The sequence below is a fragment of the Sceloporus occidentalis genome, unplaced genomic scaffold (assembly GCF_023333645.1).
Source record: "Sceloporus occidentalis isolate IW3139 unplaced genomic scaffold, rSceOcc1.0.p SCAF_32, whole genome shotgun sequence".
In the NCBI taxonomy this organism is placed as follows: Eukaryota; Metazoa; Chordata; class Lepidosauria; order Squamata; family Phrynosomatidae; genus Sceloporus; species Sceloporus occidentalis.
In genome coordinates, this window is record NW_028317012.1 from 6,608,545 (window position 1) to 6,630,420 (window position 21,876).

Below are 21,876 nucleotides of genomic sequence, written 5' to 3' on the forward strand. Positions count from 1 at the left end.
AGGGGACATCCTCTACGGTTGGAGGAAAGAAGGTTTCTACACCAGCACAGACGGGGGTTCTTTACAGTAAGAGCGGTGAGATTATGGAACTCTCTGCCAGAGGAAGTGGTAATGGTAAACTCAATAAAAGAGTTCAAAAGGAGCCTGGACGTGTTTCTTGAAAGCAATAATATTACAAGTTATGGATATTAGATTAATAGGGACAAAACGTTGATCCAGGGATTTATTCTGATTGCCATATGTTACTAAGAGTGGCATATAGGGGGTTAAAAGGCATATTAGGGAGGCAGAGTGGCATATAGGGGGTATAAGGCATTTCTGGGGGGGTAGAGTGGCATATAAGGCATATCTGGGGGGCAGATGTGGATAACTGGGGCAGAGTGGCAAATAAAAGGAAATAAAAACAAAAAAATATTTTTTTTCAATCATAGTTTTTTTTTATTAAATATGAAAAAAGAGTAATATTTACTAGTAAAACTTTTTTCCCCATACAGTAGTCTTATAGTCAGGCTTTTTCTTTTTTTCCTAAATTAATATTCAAATTTTGGGGGGGTCGTCTTATAATCAGCAAACACGGTATTTCTGATTACTTAACCCTTTTGTGCCCTTTATGACCAAGGCTGTTTTACCACTTTTGCGGTGCTCGTGTCTAGCTGTAATATTCTCCTCTCTCATTTAGTGAACCCACACAAGTTATATATTGTTTTTTTCAGGACAAGAACCTTTCTTCAGATACTGATACTGTTTTTGATTTTCTCATTTCCTATAAAAAATTATTAAATATGATAAAAAAAAAATTCATCTAAAAAAGCTAATGAAAAAATCTGCTACTATTTGTCCTGAGTTTAGAAATATCCAATGTTTTTATGTTTTGTTTTTTTTTTGGGCAAGTAGCGTTTTGCTATTTCAAAACCATTCTTTTTCCAAATCTGGTCATTCTGCCCCATGTACTATTTGGAACGTCTTTGAAGCCGGCCAATGCAATTTACCCATCAAACTGTATATTTTTTAAAATATACCCCAAAGTATTTCAAATGCTGGTATTTTAACCCTTTCCATGCACTAATTTGTTAGACTTTGTGGTAGTAATTTATTTTGTGGTTTTTATCACACAAATTGTACTTCAGGTATGGATGCACAGCTCGGAGTATATGTCACTGTCAAACAACACGTAAATATGTGTTCAGCAACCCAGTACACTGATAACCGCCATGGATGGGTTTGTCGGGTTGTTTTTGAGGTAAAATGCCATGTTTGGGAAGTTCACATTTTTTTTAACTTGGAACTTTTACATCTGGTGCTACTGCCCCATGTCCTATTTGGGACATCTTTGAAACCGGTCAATTCAATTTACCCCATCAAACCATATATTTGTAAAAAAATACCTTATGAGTTAACAGCTTCTGGTATATATCACTATATTATTGTTTGGAGGTTAAAAGGCCACATTTGGAAACTGTTTTTTTTTCAATTTGATCAGTCTGTGTCTATGCAATTTTTATTTTTTTCCCATTTTTAAAAAAAATATTTTACTGATCTTATTGTGATTAGAAAGCTGGTCTCCATTGACTTGCATGGTTGAATGCAGTACCTGTATCGTTATTCACCTCCTAAACTCTTTTAAAAACAGGCATCAGCTGCCATACATTGTATGGCAGAAGTTGACTCCCGGGAGGGGCCAGACGTGGCCCTGATGCCAATCTCAGTGTTGCTGAATGCCTCGACATCGACATTACAGCAACACCATTAAAGCGAAGAAAGCTTGTTTAATGCCATGACATGCCACGTCATTGGCCGTTAACTGACTGTTTTTGTGTGTCATGCCTGGCACATCATTGGTTGTTAAGGGGTTAAAGGTAAGCAGACAATGCAATAAAGCATTTGAAAAAGCAAGCAGGATGCTGGGTTGCATAGTTAACACCAGGAAGAGGGGGGTGATTATGCCACTTTACACATCTCCGGTCAGGCCTCCCCTATTGCAGACCCTCATCTCCAGAAGGATATAGTTCAGGGGAGTGCTACAAAAATGGTAAATTCTTTGCAGGACAGAAATTATCTGGAAAGATTGAAGGATCTTAAGGAGTCAAGCCTTTTTGAAAGGCACAGCAATGCTAGAAGAATAGGTCATGGTTTAAAATTAGAGGGTCAGATGTAACATAAGGAAGTTCTACTTTACTCAGAGGGTAGTTGATAAACTGAACAGTCTGCCAGCAGAAGTGGTGGAGGCTAATACAGTGAGGGAATTTAAACAGGCATGGGATACACAAACTTTCCTCACCATAGGACCTGAACAAAGACTGATTTTAAACCCCTTAGATCAGGAAACATGGGCACACTAGATGGGCTGAATGGTTATTATCTGCCATCAGATTCTCTGTTTCTATTGTCTTTTAGAGGGCTTTTCATAGCAAACCACACATCCCCACCTACCACTTTACATTTTTCACTCAGCAGGGCTGCCCACCCATATCAGCATTTGACATCAATGTCAGCAGGACAATCGACTTACATCAGCAGACCCTAAACCGGGACGGCTCTGGATAGCTGGAGCATAACTGTTGCCAAGTATGCCTACATAATGAAGAGAGCTGCTTTGCATGTAAATCAACTACAACGATTTGCGAATATAGTAGATATGAACACTTGCATATTACCTTACAATTTTTCGACTCTTTATTGACCCTTGCATTTCACATTAATACCATTTAACTATTGATTCCGGGCTTCCAGCTAAGCCCCACTTTAAGGTTTGTAAATCTAACTTGTATTAATCCTCTAGCTCCAGTGGTAACCCATACTTGGATTTTAGTTGGATTATCCTGTTTCTTTAAGTCATATTGGTTTACTCTTTCTTATATAGTGGAGTTCAGCCTGTTAATGCTGTGTTCATAACTGCTTAACTACTATATGCTATCTTCCTATTACCGTATTGGCCCGATTATAGGCCGCACTTTTTTTAAAGGCTTAAAGTGGAGGTGCGGTCTATAATCGGGGTTAAGCGCAGGATGCACGACACCCAGGACATGCAGTTACGGGCGCCGGGCAGTTTTTTTTTTTTTCTTTTTCATTTTGCTCTGCGGGCAAACAGAAGGGTTAGGACCCAGGTCCTCCACACCGCTGCGTGATGCTGCCGTCACTTCCACCGGGGCTTCTATAACAGAGCACCGGCATGACGTGACATGACAACTTCTGCTGCTACCGGCACTTCCTTTGGAGCTTCTATGACAGAGCTGCTCCAGCGAAATGCGTCTGTGTGGTATGTGATGACGTCAAGGGACGCAGCATCGGCATCAGAAGGAGGAAGTACACAGAGCCACTGGGGACCGATATCTGCCTTTAGCGGGACGCTACTATATGGATTAGTTATACGGTCGCAGAGAAAAAAAAGTGTGGAATCTCCAATGTAAGATAAAAAAAACTTTACTTTTTATCGAATAAATATTTTTCTACTTACCTTCCGGCTTTCTGTCTTCTACGTATACTGCCTTCAGGGAGTCCATATCCAAGAAGAACACAGATCCTTTTGAAAGGGCTAATCTATGGCGTATATCATGTAAGGGGATGCATTTGTATTTATATCCTGCACACTTATCTACTTACTACACTATATAATGTTCATGTTCTGTTTTTTATACATTTGGATACACTTGAGTTTCTTCCAGCACTTCAAAGATTTGTTGTGTATGTATTTTTTTTTTTAGGGTAAATCAATATTTATTGAAGTTTCGTAACGAAGGGAGTGGGGTACAGAAAGAAAAAAAGGGGGGAGGGGAAGGGGAAAATGGCATGAGGATTCAATCGAGATACAAGAAAGAGCAACAATGCTCCCAGCAAGTGAATACAGCATGAGCTGAATAGCAAGAAGTGCATAACGTAGTTGACATAAAATATAACACATCTAGCCAGGACGGTCACAAGAGCATTCAACAGACGAAACCCTAGCGTCCTTGTGCTCGAGAGAGAGGCAGTAAGTGAATAGAGCAGGTGCACAATAGCAAGGAGTACACCTTGGAGTTGGCGTAAAATAGAACATATCAAACCAGTACGGTTACAAGAACATACCACAGGTGTAAACGCAGCGGCTGCGCCCCGAAGAGAGACGACAAGCGAGGAGAACAGGAAGTGAGCATCAGGCAATACTGATGAACAATGTGACCCAACCGGCAAGCACGGCCGTGGGAGTAGGCAACGAGAGAGACGAAGATGACCCCAGCCACAGGAAAAAACGACAAGGGAGTCAAGAGGAACAGAGTGAGGTCAGGGGAAGAAGAACAAGAGCATATCCACAAGGGGGAAACAGGGGTACAGTTGCTGGGAAGAGGCAAAAGGAGACCAGGGGAAGAGGGAAAAAAGAAGAAAAAAAAAAGGGGGGGAGTGGGGAGAGAAAGGGACAATACAAACAAAGAATTACGCAAGCAGGGGGCGGATAAGAGGATCCTGTACATACGACAGCCAATAAAACCACGTGGCCAAGTAGCGCTCATGCCCCCCGTCAGCAGAGAGACTCAACTCCTCCAGCATCCGTATTTGCTCAACTCGAAGACCCCAGTCTCTGAAGGTGGGGGGGGCGGGATCACCCCAATGCAGAGGGATCAAGGCCTTAGACGCCACCAGGAGGTGGCGGATCACCGATTTCCGGAACCATCTAATTGAGTGAGACGTGAGGTGGAGCAGAAAGAATTCCGGGGTGAAGGGGAGGATCTCATCTGTAAAGTGATGGAACTGGGAATAGATAGTTTCCCAAAAAGGGGTGATAAGTGGGCAATGCCACCATATGTGAAGAAGAGATCCCGGAGTGGCGTCGCACCTCCAACACTGGTTGGGCACATCCGCACGGTACACGGAGATGACCGCAGGTGGGCGGTACCAGAGAGCCAGAAGTTTATAGGCCATCTCCTGGTCTCTAGTGCTCCGCGAGCAGCGGTGAGTAAGAGTGCAAATCTTGTCCCATTGTTCTTTTGTGAGAGAGACCTGCAAATCGGATTCCCAACGCCCCATGAGCGATGGGGGCGCAGGATTGAAAGCATCAAGGAGGAGACCATAGAGGCGGGAAACGCCATGGGCCGGAAGAGTAGGGGCCACATAGAGTTCCTCAAAAGCCGAAAGGGCACGTGACAAGTTGTGTTTCTGAGGCAAAGACCGATAGAAATGGCGCAGCTGAGCATATCGGAAGACCTCCGAGAAAGTAGGTGGATGGTGAGACGAAAGCTGGTCCAAAGAGGAAAGACCGGTCGGGGACACATACGAGCGAATACACGAGGACTGCGTCGGGGAGGAGGTGGAAAAGAGAGTAATGCCCTGTCCAGGAGGGAAATCAGGATTATCCCTGACAGAGGTAAGGGGGGAGGGGATGGTAGACAGCCGGGTCTTCCGGACAATGGAAAACCAGGTGCCCAAAGTAGCATGAATAAACATTCATGTCGGGATGAGCAGCCATGGTAAGACCCCTGCGGGGAGACCTAACAACTCAGATTCGATACCCACCCATTGCTTAGACCGGGGTCCATGGGACCACTCGAGTACTCGAAGTAGGGGATACGCCCTGTAATAAGAGCGGGGACAAGGTAGGGCCAGACCCCCCCTAGACTTGGGGAGTATCAACGTGGAGAAACGGATGCGTGGTGCCCGAGGGCCCCATACATATCGCGCAAAGGCAGTGCATAGGGAGGAGAAAAAAGAAGGGGGTATAGATATGGGGAGAGTCTGAAAGAGGTAGAGAAAGGGCATGATGGTCATTTTCAGAGTATTAATCCTCCCTACCCAGGAAATCGTCAGACGCCGCCACGATAATAAATCCGTCCGCAACGTTGACAGTAAGGGTGAGAAATTATAATGGAACAGCTGGGGGAAGTCGGGAGAGAGCCATATCCCCAAGTACTTCAGTTTAGGGCAACACCAGGCAAAAGAAAAGGACAACTTTAAGGAATCAACCTCACCACAGGGCAGGGTCACATTAAGGATTTCCGATTAGGATGCGTTCATTTGAAAGTTCGTGAGGGCACCATAGAGCGAGAACTCCCGGAGGATATTGGGGAGTGAAATGTTGGGGCGGGAGACAACGAACAGGAGATCGTCCGCATATCCCAGGATCTTATGTTGGGTGCCCCCCACCCGAAGGCCGCTGACGTCCGGATTCAACCGCACAGCCTGAAGGAAGGGCTCCAGGGAGAGAACAAACAGCAAGGGGGATAAGGGACAACCCTGACGGGTCCCATTACGGATAAGAAAGGGAGCCGAATATGAACCGTTAATTCGGATGCGGGCTGAAGGGGTGGAATATAGAGAACGGATCCAGGTAAGTAGACCAGGGCCAAAACCCATATGCGTCAAGGTGGATAACATAAAGGACCAGTTCACCCTATCAAAGGCCTTTTCTGCATCCGTAGACAACAGAAGAGCCAGAGTACGGTTAAGTTTCGCATAGTGCATGAGGCACAGGGCTCTGATGGTACTGTCCCGGGCCTCACGCCCAGGGATAAACCCAGTCTGGTAGTGGTGGATCAGGGACGTCATAAGAGGCTTTATTCGATTGGCAAGGATCTTGGCGAATAGCTTTAAGTCAACATTTAGCAGGGAAATAGGGCGATTGCTCCGGGTCCTTGCCTGCCTTGGGAAGCAGAGTGATGGAAGCCATCAGGGTATGATCATGAATTTGGCCGCCGTCTAAAATGGAGTTAAAAGCCCATGAAATGGGGACCCAAGAGGTCCTTAAATTCCGAATAGTATTTCAGAGGGAATCCATCAGGGCCAGGGCATTTGCCAGGGGGTGAGGACGCTATAGCCAGCATAAGCTCAGGTAGCGTGAGTGGAGAGTCAAGAGAAGCCGCCTCATCTGCAGTGATTTTCCGACGGATCGTCCTCTCCAAGTAGGATCGAATCTCCCCTGACCCATCAGGAGGCGTCGGGCCAGAATCGCCGGAGCGGAGATTATACAGCCGCGCAAAATAATTGTGAAAGCAGGCAGAGATGTCGGAAGGGAGAGAGCGGACCTGACCATCCGGGGAGCGAATCCTGGAAATATAGGCAGGCTTCCGAGTGGCCCGGAGGGCTCTCGCCAGGTATTTGCCCGTCTTATCACCATGTTCATAAAACAAGGCCCTCGTGCGCAGGAAGGACCGGTGCATTCTCTGATTAAGGATTGTGGCTAGCTCCCTATGCAGGGTCACCAGAAGCTGCAGGTCGTCCCCCAACATAGAAGCCTTGTGAGCCTGTTCAGCCCTAGCTATTCGACTATAAAGCTCATCAATCTTAGCCGCCTCCTGGCGTTTACGATGGGAGCAGACACTGATAAAGTGGCCCCGGAGCCCACATTTATGGGCCTCCCAAACAGTTAACCCTGGGGTCCCCGGCACCAAATTTTCAGCAAAATAACTAGCAAGTAACTTAGAAGCCTCCGCCCGGGCCGTGGCATCAGATAAGATTGCCTCATTGAGACGTCAGGAGCGCCCCGAGGGGCGAGCGAGAGAGGAGGCCAGGGATATGGAAACTGGGGCATGATCAGACCAGGTGGCAACCCCGATAGAAGAGCTACGTAAAAGGGAGGCATGACGGCAGGGGAGAAAAAAATAATCAATGCGGGAATAGGAATGGTGCGGTGTAGAATAAAAGGTGAAATCCTTATCGGCAGGGTGTAGGGCCCTCCAGCAGTCGACCAGTTTATGGTCCGAGAGAAGACAAGAGATCGACCACAAGACGCGACGGGGCGTTCTCGTAGAACCCGCAGACGTGTCAAGAGGAGGATGCAGGGCCACATTAAAATCACCTCCCAGCACCAGAATCCCCTCCTGGAAGCCCTCCAGCCTCCGCAAAACAGTGTGTAAGGTGATATGTTGTCCCCGATTGGGCAAATACACATTCGCAAAAGTGTACAACTGATGCAGAATCGTCCCCTTCACCAAAAGGAACCTCCCCTCCGGATCGACATGGGTATCCAACACTCGAAAGGGGACACGACTAGAGAAGAGCACAGCCACACCCTTAGTCTTTGATGACAGATTATTGCTATAAAAACCAATGGGGAAGGACCTGCCGGTCAAGTTAGGAGCAGGGGTCTCGAGGAAATGTGTCTCCTGCACAAAGGCGATATCGATCCGTCCCCGTCTCAGTTCGCGAGAGAGGGTGGAGCGTTTTTCGGGGGTATTCAGACCACGGACGTTAATAGAGAGCAACTTAAGCGAAGCAGACATGATGGGCTATGCGCAACAAACAGAGAAAGAGAGGGAAGAGAGGGGGGAGAAAAAAAAAAAAAAAAGAGGGGGCACAGGGAGGGGAAAATAGGGTAAGGAAAGAAGGGGAGAGGATAAGAAGGAAAGGAGGAGAGAAGAAGAAGAGGAGAGAAAGGGGAGGAGCAAGTAGCTCACAAACCAATAGAGAAAACACCAACCACGCCCACCGGGAAACAAAACCGGTATTTTGCGGGCGTTACCGTGAAGGGGGAGAACCAGCCCAGAGAAAAAAGAGGGCCACTATGCGAAATAAGGAAAAATGAAAATAAACAACCAACAAACAGAACCAAACGCGAGCCGCCGCCCGCAACTGCATACAACGCGCAACAGACAGGACAAAGTAGTCATGGGGTGCGTAATAGAACATATGCACCGAGGAGCGCATGTAGCAAACATCAATAGCACCCCTGCGAGGGCCACCGCAATGGATAACAGCACCCCTGCAAGAGGCACCGCAATGGTTAACCACAAGAGCTTAAAAAATCAACGTGCAGAAATGGTACAGGTATGGCACATGCGAATGCACCCCGCACACACAAAAGTCAACACAATGGTGAGTCACATTAAGGGCTGCGGCAGCAACGAGTATAAACAGCGCAGCCAAGCAGTGGGTGATATAACATATGCGCCGAAGAACGCAGGTAGCAAACATCAATAGCACCCTTGCTGCAAAGGGACCACAATGATTAACCACAATAAGAGCTAATGAATCAATGTGCAGAAATGGTGCAGGCACAGTGCGAATGGAGGCATTGCGCACGCATAGAAGGCAACGCAAAGGCGAGCCACAGTAATAACTGCGGTAGCAGCAGGTATCAACGGTGCAGGCAGGAGGTGAGTAACATAACATACGTGCCGAGGAACGCAGGTAGCAAACATCAACAGCATGAGGCAGAGCACGTGTAGCGAAAATCCATAGCACCCCTGGAAGAGGCACCGCAATGGTTAACCACAATAAGTGCTGAAAAAACAATGTGCAGAAATGATGCAGGTATGGTACAGGCGAACGCACCCCGCACGCGCAAAAGTCAACACAATGGTGAGTCACATTAAGGATTGCGGTAGCAGCCATGAAGTGGGTGATAAAACATATGCGCCAAGGAACGCATTTAGCAAACATCAGCAGCACCCATGGAAGGGTCACCGCAGTGGTAAACCACAATAAGAGCTGAGAAATCAACGTGGAAACAAACACATATATACAGAGCCCCCTTAGGGCAAAATAAACCGTAGCAGTCACTGATCACTCCTCAGCCTCCCTGGCGGGATGAGACGATCCAGGGCCGCGGGCAGTCCCGAGCCGAACCGGGGCACGTCCAGGTGCTGCAGAGGGGCGAGGGCGACGCGGCAGAGGAGGTCTAGGAGGGGCACCGCCAGGCTCCAGGCCCAATAGGGCCCAATCAGGAATATGAAGGTCTGGCAGCCCCAGTGCCTGCAGGATGCCAGGAAGATCTTGATGGCAGCGCAAGACGATGGAGGAGTCGCCGTGACGGATAGACAGGGCAAAGGGATATGCCCAATGGTATGAAGTTCTGTTGTCAGGGATCGCAGAGCTCTGCGCGTCTGCAGGGTCAAGTCAGACAGGTCCTGGTAGAAAGAAATGGTATGACCCTCCAAGGGCCATGTGCCAACTTCCCACGCATGGGCCATTATGGCCTCCTTTAAACGAAAGTCACGGAAGTGACAGATGATGTCCCTGGGGGGGTGAGCAGCGGAGCCCCTAGGTCTCAGGGAACGGTGAGCCCTATCCACGGCAGTCTCTGCATCAATGGATCTGCCCATGAGGTCTGAGAGCAGAGTTGTCAAAAGGGCATGGATATCCTCAGGAGGCTCGGCCTCAGGCACCCCACGGATCCTCACATTGTGGCGGCGGCCCCTGTTGTCCAGGTCCTCGACCCTGCGCCGTATGAGCTGCAGGTAGTGGAGATGATGATCTGCAGAATGCCGGGCATGTTGTAGAGCCAGCTGGTGCTGTGCTGAGGCATCCTCCAAAGCCCCCACTCTGTGCTGTAAGGACGTGAGGTCCGTACGAAGCGCCGACACCTCGTCCCGGACCACCTGCGTTAACTCCAGTATCAAGGTGGAGAAGTCGTTCCTCCATGGTGCCGAGGAAAAAATCCGGGAGATCTCCGGTGCAAGGGAGTCAGGCAGCGGGAGCGGCGCCGGCGCGCCATCATCAACAGAAGACAGGCTGGCAGGGGACCGCGCCTCGTGGTCCTCCGAGGCCTGGGAAGCAAGGTCGGCGGGCGTGCGAAAAAACTCACGGAGCGACGAGGAAGACCCACGGGAGCGGTCACTCGGGGTGGGAGGGTCGGCAGGCAGCTTCTTGGTGCGACCCATGGCCGGTACGTGCAGTCGGTCATCGATAAGTTGGCGGGCGGCGGCGGAGCAGAGAGGTTAAGCGGCCATCTTCCCTGGTGGCCGGACACGCCCCCCCGTATTTTTTTTTTTATTCATTCACACACGTGGCTTAGCCACCCCACAGAGTGCCGGTTATTTATTGTTTCTTTACATATTAACATAACTCCAGGAATTAGGACAGGAAAACAAGAGATAAAAGTGACAGCATTTGGTGACAACCTCATTCTTTTCTTTTTTTGTCCAAAAAAGATCTCACATTTAACTTTCATATTTTAGATATTTCCATGCAGCATTGGGTTCTATAAATTAAGCTAAAATCACCCTTTGGTAAGCTGCTGTCACAGGGTTAGCCTAGGAAAAACAGGTGCCCACAGAGTAAAGATGGGGAGACAGCACACTGAGTGTGGCCAATATTTCACACAGTGGGTTAAATCAGTAGACACAGTTGACAAAAGCAGTGCTGCAAGCAAGGAGACTAATAAACTGAACTAATCCCACAGTAGGCAAAAATTAGGGTGTCCAAAGAGGAGGATGAAGTAAGGCAGAGCAAATAAATAGTTTACAGAAATTAGGGTTGCCACGTAGCCGGTGCTGGTAAAATACCCACAATGCAAAGAAGGTAGGGAGACATTGAGAGAGAGAGTGAGAGCTTGTGAGAGTTAATAAGAGCAAAAGAGAGTGTGTGAGAACATGAGTAGGAGTGAGTGAGAGTGCAATTAGGAGTGTGAATAAGAGTAAGGTGATACCCATCTTAAAGCAGGCAACAAATGAAGCAAAATACTGATCTAAAATGAAAGGATTCTTAAGCAGATAAAAAAATGGAATGTATTATTATTTTATACCTTTATGGAAAGAAATTCTGTGATGAGTGGAAGAAGCACCATTTCCTCACTGTCCCACACCTGCTTTCCATTCACTTCAATACGTCCCTTCAACCTCCAGCGTTGTCGACCATACTTCATAAATATCTGAGAAACACAGCTCCATATTAGTCTCTTATTTTTGTTTAAATATATATGTGTGTGTGGTATGCACGTGCACGGTAATATTCATGTACTGGTTGGCTCATTATTAACATAATGCTATTGCATAAGCAGTTGCATTTGATCAACAACAACATTTAAAATAAATGTATATTTCAATTAGAAAAAGTACACAGGTGGGCAATAATATTAATAAACTGTATGTAAGAACTTGAAAACAATGAAAAGAGCAATAAATATGGTTTATTTAAACTAGAAGCAGCTAAAATAATGAATAACTTAAGTACCATATTTGCTCGATTATAAGAAGAAGCAGAGTTGTAAATAAAAGGAAATTTAAAAAAAAAAATGTTTTCAACTATAGTTTTTATTAACCCCTTAAGGACCGGGCTCATTTTTCGTTTTGTACCCTGTGGGACCGAGGCTGTTTTAATACTTTTGTGGTGCTTGTGTTCAGCTGTAATTTTCTCCTCACCCATTTAGTGTACCCACATAAGTTATATATTGTTTATTTCAGGACAAGATGGGCTTTCTTCAGATACCATTATTTTGATCGTATCATCTTATTTACTATAAAATAAATTAAAAAAACATGGTGAAAAATTGAAAAAAACATGACTTTTATGACTTTTATTTGAAAAATCTTTTACTCACCTAAAAAAGCAAGTAAAAAAACTAGCTAAATAGATTCTACTACTTGTCCTGAGTTTAGAAATACCCAATGTTTTTATGTTTTTTTTGCTGTTTTTTGTAAGTTATAGGGCAATAAGTACAAGCAGCGTTTTATGATTTCCAAATCTTTTTCAACAAATCTGGTCAGTCTGCCTCCATCTCCTCTTTGGAACATCTTTGAAGCCGGTTAACTCAATTTAACCCATTCAAACCATATATTTTTGAAAACTAGACACCCCAGGGTATTCCAAATGATGTTATTTTAACCCTTTCCATGCACCAATTATACAACTACACTTTGTCAAACTTTGTAATAGTAATTTTTTTTTATTTTTTTTCACACAAATTGTACTTTAGTTATAGATATACAGGTCCTGGTATATGCCACTGTCAAACAACACCCCAATGTGTGTTCAGGAACATCTCCTGAGTGCAGTGATACCCGACATGCATGGATTTGTCGTGTTGTTTGAGATTTAAAATGCCACATTTGGGAAGTGCGCTTTTTTTGTCCATTTTGGAAAGTCTGTACCTATGCCCTATCTTTGAGCTCAGCCACTCCAATTTACGACCATCAGCCATTTTTTTTTTATATTAGACACCCCTTGGGTATTTGAAGTGCTTTTATTTTCACTCTTTGTTGAGATTTTTGAGAAATTTTAGCACTTGCTCAAAATAATAAACTTTATTTTTTTATTTTATTTTTTTTATACTTTTTTTTTTTTTATATTTTTTTTTTTACACATTTTTTTTTTTTGAATATTTTACTAATCACATTGTGATTAGAAAGCTGGGCTCCATTGACTTGCATGGTTGAATGCAGTACCTGTATTCAACCTGCAAGTGGAGCCAGAGTTCTCTAGACCATCTAGCGAACTTTAAAAACTTGTTTGTTTCTTTTACAGGACGGCCGCCATCTTGCTGATGGCGAAGAACACCGGCAGCTGCGGCTGTGACTGCTCTCCGGAGCGGTCACTGCCCACCCAGAGTTAAGTGTTTGGTGTCGCTGGATGCCTGCTGATCGAGGCATTCCAGCGACACCATTTAAGTTTAGGAGACGATCGTTGATCGCCTCCTAAACGCTTTTAAAACGGGCGTCCGCCGCCATACAATGTATGGCGGCTGTTGACGCCTCGGGGAGGGGCCAGACATGGCCCCCGATGCCGATCTCGGCCTTGCTGAATGCCTCGACATCGAGGCATTACAGTAACGCCGTTTAAGCGAAGAAAGTGATCGTTGATCACTTTCTAAGCTTATTTTACTTTTTGACGGTTCAGGACCGTCAAAGGTCATTTAGTGACCTTCATGTCATGACGGTCCTGAACCGGCAAAGGTCGCGAAGGGGTTAAATATGAAAGAATAGTTTACATGAATTAATATTTACTAATAAAACTTTTTTCCTATAGGTTAGTCTTATATTCAGGCTTTTCCCCCCGTAAATTAATATTCAAATTTTGGGGGTCATCTTATAATCAGTTAAGACCAGAAAAATAATATACAATATCAAAAGTAATAAAAATGCAGATATGCGGGTGATTCAAGTGAAAATATGATGTTTTCATATTTGGTAGTAAAATTCTTTGCTTCCTAGAGATCAAATGCATAAATAGTGATGTGAAAAAAGTTTTATATAATGACCTTATGTCCATTTATTAATATGTAACCATGTAAATGACCAGAAGCCAAGTTTAAAAAATAAATGTATTCCTCACTGACCTATTCAGTCGCTAAATGTAAGCAACTGGGTCTCGTTTTCCTTGTACAGCATTGCAGTTTGATTTAACATTTTTTATTATTATGAAATAATAAATTTACTATAAAAAACCGGGGCAGGTCTGTCAGGATTTTGTTACAGGGTCACCGTACCCAAGGCTGGGTACCCCTGTTTGAGGGCTAAGGAATCACCATACGGATAGCTCCTGCTATCCAAGGATCAGTCAGACCACCATTTGTAGTAAAACAAGAACTCTTTTATTTCCAACACAAATATCCCTAATTCAATGTGCACCCAACCCCCAATCCCATCACCCACATCCAATCACAAATCCCATCAGTATACAGGCAATGTATCAGGTGAGGGGATAAGGAATACAATGTTTTTCCCCCACTTGTGTTATCCCCCTGTAGTGAGGGTGCCGTCTGGGCAAACAGGGCTGTGCTGGCTGATTAAGAGCCCCAGCCAGGTTACAAGATTGTTCCTTTGAAGGGTGGAACTGCAGCCACATCCAGTCTCTGGGCCAGTTACAAAATAAAATGCCTTATAAGATATTACCGGGTCACGGTATCACAAACTGGACACAAACTGGCTGCACTTCACATGAAAATATGAGCCAGTTAACCTGGCCCTGTCACAGATTTCTCCTATGGAAGGCCTGCACATTTGCATCATCAGGCTCCCATGAACACTCCTTAGGACCATACCCCCATCCATAATTAGCATAAAAAAGGGCCACCAGACACTTTGTTGGACTTGTTCAGTGGTATTGTGGGTGCCGCAGTGACCTGCCATAGGGTTATCGTGATGATGATGTAGGATGGATAGGCTGTACATAGATTTGATAAGTAAATGGGAGGCTTTGGGAGGAACAGTGACACTAGATTCTTTGATAGCTGTGTCAGGAACTAACATTGCCGGGACTTGAACCCTGAGTTCCATGTTACTGGCTCTCTTCTGTACCAGTTCGCCAGCCTCTTTCACAGCTTAGCCTCTCAGTTCTGGTAACCATGAAAATACAAGCCTTATTATAATTGCCAACTCTCCTCAGCTGCGTCTGACTCTCTGACTCTGCCTATAAAAAGCAGCTTCCTGTCACTATACCATTGCCAGATTATTGTGGTTCCTGTCTGCATTATATCAAGCCTGTGTCAGGTCCCATTCAGGCTACGGAGCTGTTTCTCTCTAGTTCCCCTGTCTCGCTACAGTTCCACTGTCTCGCTACAGTTCCCCCTTTGCTGTAATGCATTCCTGGATTTCCTTGTGCTCTGCCGCTCTGCCGTATTTCTGACACTTTGTTTCAGTCCTGCTCTTAGCTTCAGCTTCTGTTTCCTTTATAAGGTGTGCTCCACGCATTTGTTATGTTTGTCTCAGTCTGCAGTCTAAAGGTATGTCCATCTCTGTTCTGTGTTTAGTTTCATCTTATTAGTAATTCAGTAGGCAGAGATTAGCACTAGGACCCACTGTATATGGGCATAGTGGTGGGCTAAGCATACTATGGCCATAAAATGTAACTAAATCTCTAATTATTATCATATAGTCCTCGGCTAGTCATGTATTCATGTGTGTCTGTCTTTTATGTACCTTTCCCCTCTTTTCCCTGAATCAGCTGAGGTTTTCGGTTCCTCTCCCCATGTCCCAGTTAAGTCTTATCCTTGCTTTAAGGAGACGTGTCTGAGGATCTCGGCTCCTCAATCCATCCCCTGTGTTCCTTGCTCTGTCCACCTGTTCCGTGCTCTGTCCCCCTTGCTTGCTATGTTTCTGCTGTTTCTCTGCTTAGCTTCCCTACTCCCAGCCTGCAGCATCCTGCACATTTCTCTGTTGAGCTATGCCTCATGCCTGCTGCAGGGTGCCTGCAGGATATCACTTTGTTTTGAACTGTACATCTGCTGCTATGTCAGGGCCCTGATATATGGCCGCAGAACCCTAGGTGCTCAACACCCTGGAGAGTGCAGTCACCCTGCACCAGGCCCTGTCCGCTACTGCGCAATATCTCCTGAACACCATCTTTAGGCACTCTGGGTCATTACAGTCGTCTGTATGGACCCAGTCCCGTGACAGCCTGCTACTGATCTCTACTTACTTGTTATCGATTCTGTACCGCTGACTAGGCTGCGTTCTCCTACCTACTGACCTTGGCTTGCCTGACTACACATTTTGCCCAGCCTCTCAACTTTGCTAAAGACCAGATTGCCAATCTAAACTCAGGAGCTCAACCACCTGGGTAACGAGTGGTTACTTCTGGCAAAATACCTTGCTGATCTGCCTGCTGGACTCCAAAACCTGCTCGCATCAGTATCATTACAAGCTGCAATGAGGAACTGGTGTGAACCCAGAAAGTAGGAGGGTTGTAGGATGGTTTCTGTTAATCCTGGTTTAGTGGCATCCTGGCGGAATGTGATCTGTCGATCAAAACGGGAAAAGAAAAGGGCCCATTAGACTTGTCATAGAGTCAGTGTTTTGCTGACCGCAGTTATTGAAGGTTTCTGTAATGCGTAAACACCATGATTGGATATCTGGTACCTTCAAGTCAGCGCCTCCGCTCTTCCAGAGCAGTCTAGATGGCGAGCAGTTCCCTCTGCTAGTTTGACACTAGTCAGTTTAAAGGAGTAGAAGGCAACGGGATGGAGGACCTCTTTTGCCCCAATCTTTTGTGATAGCACAGCTGCTAATGCTATTTCAGACCCATCAGCCTCCAGATAAAAGGGTAGCAGCATATCAGGTTGTGTCAAAACATAAAGTCAGTTTGTCGGTTACCCAGTCCATGGAGGGGTTATGCTTTTTTAGCTATGTGATGCCCTGGATAATGATGTCCCAAATGCTATTTTTGCAATGTCTGCTTTTAAACATGCTGCCATCCGTCATTTAACAAGGAGGGGTGTTCTTTGGGGCAGGTCAGAATTTCAAGCTGTGTAGTGAGAGAAGAATCCAGGAAACAGCTGGCAACACATCCACAATGGCCGTAAGATCAGTCGAGTTGTCTCCTAGCTGAAAGGTAACAGGAATGGCAAGATGTGCGGATGCATTATATACAGGCAAGTTGAGACATATAGACTGACATACCCATCTGAGGTCTCGTTGGGCAGTCTTTCAGGACATGACTGGGTTTGGTACAGTAGAGTCAGAGATGGAGTGTTCATTGTCTGGCCTTTTCTATTGCTAAAAGCGGTCCATAGTCCCAGCCTATCTGCATAGGCTCAACTTGACCGGCAGCCCCCACAGACGGGGATATGACAGGAACAGGAAGCCCATAGGGTAACGGCGGTAAGGAGTTTTGTTTTTCATGCCTCCTTTCACAGAAATGACAATCCAAATGGGTGACCGAGAGGATCAGGTCTTCCAGGGTGCCAGCTCATCCTTCAGGAAGTTGGTTAGTCCAAGGCGAAACTGGTCAATGAGGGCAACATCGTTTAGGGCAATGTCAGGTGCCAATTCTTGAAATTCCATTATGTAGTCCTCTTCCCCTGATGTAGGGAACTGAGGGCAGTATGTGCTGTGGAGGAGTGCAGAGGATCATCATAGAGGGGGTCACAAAGGACATGTTGTCAATACAGGACTATCATTATGGAGCAGTTGGTACCCCCAGGTCTGTGGATGTCCAGTGAGTAGGGATATGGCTGTGCGTACAATAGGAGGTGTAGGCACATGGTGGCTTCAGAGACAACAAGAGTTTACAAGATGCGATGAAGGCACAGTAGTATGAGCGCTTGCCTGAAAACTTTTCAGGCATGGCAACAGCAGGATCACCGGCATTGTACAGTAGTGGAGGCTGTGCAGGAAGGAGGCAGAGCAGCAGCTTCAGCAGATTGCCTCTTAAAATCCCTCTCTCTGCGCAGCAAGGCCTTCTGGCTGGCTTGGAATTCCTCTATGGCTCGCATCATAGCAGTTAGGTGCTGTGTGAATCTGCAAGTGGGTCAGGTGTTCTTGCGGGCTCTATGATAGAAGCTAAGCTATTATGTCACGGAAGGGGAGCTTCCCTATAGCAGGAACGGAAACTGATGGCAGAGAACCAGATAAATAAAATAGTCCAGAATGTAGTAACAGACAAGGGCATAAGAGATATCATGGTCAATGTAGGCAGCAGAGATGCAGGGTCAAAACAGGAAGCCAAGGGTGAAAATCTAGGGAATCCAATGATATGGGGAAGGTAACAGGAGTGGAGGAAGATTATAGTGCTTGGCCTCTCTGTGTAAAAGGCAGCAGAATAACTCAGCAAAGAAGTAAGGAACAGGCTGGGCTTTAAAGCCCACAAAATAAAGGAACGCAACCTGTTGTCCATGGAATACAGGAGTGGCTGATCAGTGGGAACTTATGGAATTTGCAGCAGGCAGGGGTGTGTCCATTAGACACTCACTGCACTGATCCTGGGCAGGAAACACACTGTGCGTGTACACGTGGGTTCTTGCACCCCTGAGGGTGCACAGTCATACCATTTTGTGTGTCGTGAATATGAGGTTGTTCAGGTAAGGAGGACTGTTTGCTTCATTACATTGCGAGAAGCAAAATGGTGCTATCAAGGCATTTCATCAACACTGTTGCGTACTATGGCGCACACACTGATGCTCCGTGGACCAATCAGATGGGACCCCAGCTGCAGATTTGGGTGTTGCTGAATGAATAGACATCGCTTGGGAGAAGAAAGCGATCTTAGACTTTAAACTCATGACGTGCCAGGCGCATCAAATGTCTCCAAAGAGATGTTTTTCTGTGACACGTCTGGCACGTCAACTGTCGTCAAGGGTTAAATATGAAAAATAATACCTTATATATCCTTCTCATATATTATAAATATCTTCTTCATAAATAATGAAATTAATTTGCAATACTTTGTAATAAACAGCACTGTTTGTTAACATGTAATAGCTAAATGATATAGCCTTTCCCCTTAAAAATGGTTCTCATGTAAACTGTTCCACTTTACCTCATATTGATCTCCCACACACAGCCTTGCAAATCCAGCCAATCCTGAAATACAAATAATTTAGTTTTCTTATTTTTTCATGATGCAAAATATTCTGAAAGTTGTATTACAACTCCAGCTAACTAAAATACCAGGTTGTCACAATCTTTAAGTCAATAATTCTGTGCATACCTGAGATGTGAGTAAATTAAATATAGTATATTGTCCTGTTTATAGTCCACATCTGATTATAGGCCTCTCTATAGCTCTATGTCTCTATATACTCTCTTACAGATGTGTGAGATGTCTCCCTATATTCTCCGCCAACCGCTTCTGTGACCCTGTCTTCTTTCCCACACCACAGCTCTTCTCTTGCATCTTCTGGTTCTGTTTTCTTTTTTCTGTCTTCAGTCTTGGTGCGTTTTTCCCTGTGTCTTCTGTCATGGCCACCAGGCGCACTTCTTCTAAAGGGCGGAGCTTCAAGGCACACCTGCTCCCCCAAATAGAGAAATGAGGGAGAGGCTGTTCCATAAGGTAAGTGTTTCTGAACCTCTCTTTCTCCGCAAATCTGTCTGCAATATTCTGTTATTTTAGAGTACTTCGGCATAAGAGCTGAGTCACAGGGACAGCCTCTCCCCTGTTTCTTAAACTGGGAGAGCTGGTGTACCCGGATGGTCTGTGTTTTTACAGAAGTGTGCCGGATGGCCTTACAGAAGACATGGGGACAAGCGGAAAGACGACATAAGAGCAAGAAGATGCAACATAAAAAGCAGAGACGACATGGAAGCAGAAAAGGTAGGGGGACACTTAAACCCAACTATAGGCCTAAAAAGTGTGGCCTATAATCAGGACAATACAGTGTATATACGGCTGCATGAAAAAGAAAATACACCCTCTTTGAATTCTATGGTTTTACATATAAGGACATAACAATCATCTGTTCCTTAGCAGGTCTAAAAATTAGGTAAATACAAACTAAGATGAACAGCATATGGCATATTACACCGTGTCATGATTTATTCAACAAGAATAAAGCCCAAATGGGGAGGAGCCATGTGCAAAAAAAATTGAGTACACCCTTACTGCTTCCATAGGAATTAAGATGTAGACAGACTGGTAGCAGACAGGTGGTGCTAATTAAATGCTCTTGATTAACTGATCAAGTGTGAACCACCTCTATAAAAGTTAAAGTTTTAGCAGTTTCCTGGTCTGGAGCATACAGGTGCCAAGGAGGAAAGACATCAGCAATATTCTTAGAGAAGCAATGGTTGCTGCCCATCAATCTGGGAAGGGTTATAAGGCCATTTCCAAATAATTCCAAGTAAGTCCATCATTCCACAGTGAGAAAGATTATTCAAAAGAGGAAAACATTCAAGGCAGCATGGCTTCGATTTGCAAAATTGCAAAACCACAAGCCTTCTTGAACAATATAATTTGGACAGATGAGACCAAAGTGGAGATATTCATACCAGCTGTCAAGAATGGTGGTGGAGAGGTGTTGATTTGGGCTTGTTTTGCAGCCACAGGACCTCGGAAACTTGCAGTCATTGAGTAGACCATGAAATACCAAAGTATTCTAGAGTCAAATGTGAGGCCATCTGTCTGACAGCTAAAGCGTGGCCAAAATAGGGTTGTGCAACAGGGCAATCCCAAGCAAATAGGCAAATCTACAACAGATTGGCTGAAAAAGAAAACAATCAAGTTGTGGAAATGGCCCAGTCAGTCCAGATATCAACCCGATTGAAATCCTGTGGCGGGACCTTAACAAAGATGCGCATAAACAAATACCTGCAAACCTCAATCAACTGAAGTAATGTTGTAAACGATATCATAAATATCATCATGATGCTGTGTAATATGTCATGTGTTTTTGTTTATCTGAGGTTGTATTTACCTAATTTTTTGACTTGCCAACAAACAGATGATCTCACTGAAAATCTATTGCACAACTTGAAACTTGTGAACCACAAGTTATGTCCAACCAACCTGGAGCATACCTTGCAAGATGAATGTGCCACTATAATGTGTGCTAAGATATACATAATGCAACACATGATCCTAAGAGTCTGTCTTATTTTTGCATAGCATATATCTTATAGGATGGGATATCGGAGAGGATATGGGATAGAATATAATATCAAAAGTAGACAGCAAGAATTCTTACCTTTCATCTTAATGTGAAATTCTCCAAGCTGGCTTTCTAGGTCATTCTCCAACACGCACATTTTCTAAGTAAGTAATAAAATATATGTATTAAAAGCAAATTTAAGCATGTCAGTTTTCTGAATAATTCAGAAGATAAAAAGGATTTAGGAGACTGCATTTATATCTTGTCTTAAATAGCATTTGATTTATGCATATCAACTAACGTTAGTCCATTTTTCAAAAGAACGCTGTAGTAAGGTAGAACATTGTCTTTTGTGTTTTACAGATTGAAGTTATCAGCCTTATTTTTTCATCTTCGGCACAGCTGTTCCCGTAGCAGTACAGTTATGACTGATAAATTGTGCTGTGGGAAGCAGTTGCATACTCAAAACCCATATATATATATTTGGACAAGCATTTAAATGTCCATATAGACATGCCTGTCCTTTTCTTAGATATTGCACGACATGCTTGTTGGTATGTATATATATATGAGTTCCTATCTCTGAAAGCAATGGTTTTAAATGTGTGTGGCACAATAAGAATGACTTATATTGGACACAATATGTATGTTGTTTCTTTATATATTATAAAATAATACTGCTGCAGTTGTATCACTTTGTTACATATCAATATCTCCTCATGTGTATAGAATCACCTGGTTCAATTGTTACTTTGAACAATAAGAATCACTTATATTTGACACTATATATATATTGTTTCTCTATATATTATAAAATAATACTGATGCCATTATATTACTTTGCTATAAATTAATATCTTCCCATGTGTATAGAATCACCTACTTTAATCTGATGTTTGCATTGTCACTTTAAATTGCACACATGGTTAAGGATTGTTGAAATTAACCTGTTT

General features: G+C 44.6%; 1 protein-coding gene across 1 annotated transcript in view; it reads right to left on the reverse strand.

Annotated features, from left to right (window-relative positions):
• The window catches only part of LOC149298595 (rho family-interacting cell polarization regulator 1-like), a 211,462-nt gene that overhangs the window by 167,747 nt on the left and 21,839 nt on the right, over positions 1–21,876 (reverse strand). The window contains exons 8-10 of the mRNA XM_089487331.1: positions 21,020–21,083; positions 18,877–18,920; positions 11,429–11,554 (exon numbers count right to left, since the gene is read on the reverse strand). Coding sequence (XP_089343457.1) covers positions 11,429–11,554; positions 18,877–18,920; positions 21,020–21,083 — 234 coding nt within the window. The remainder of the gene's footprint in view (positions 1–11,428; positions 11,555–18,876; positions 18,921–21,019; positions 21,084–21,876) is intronic.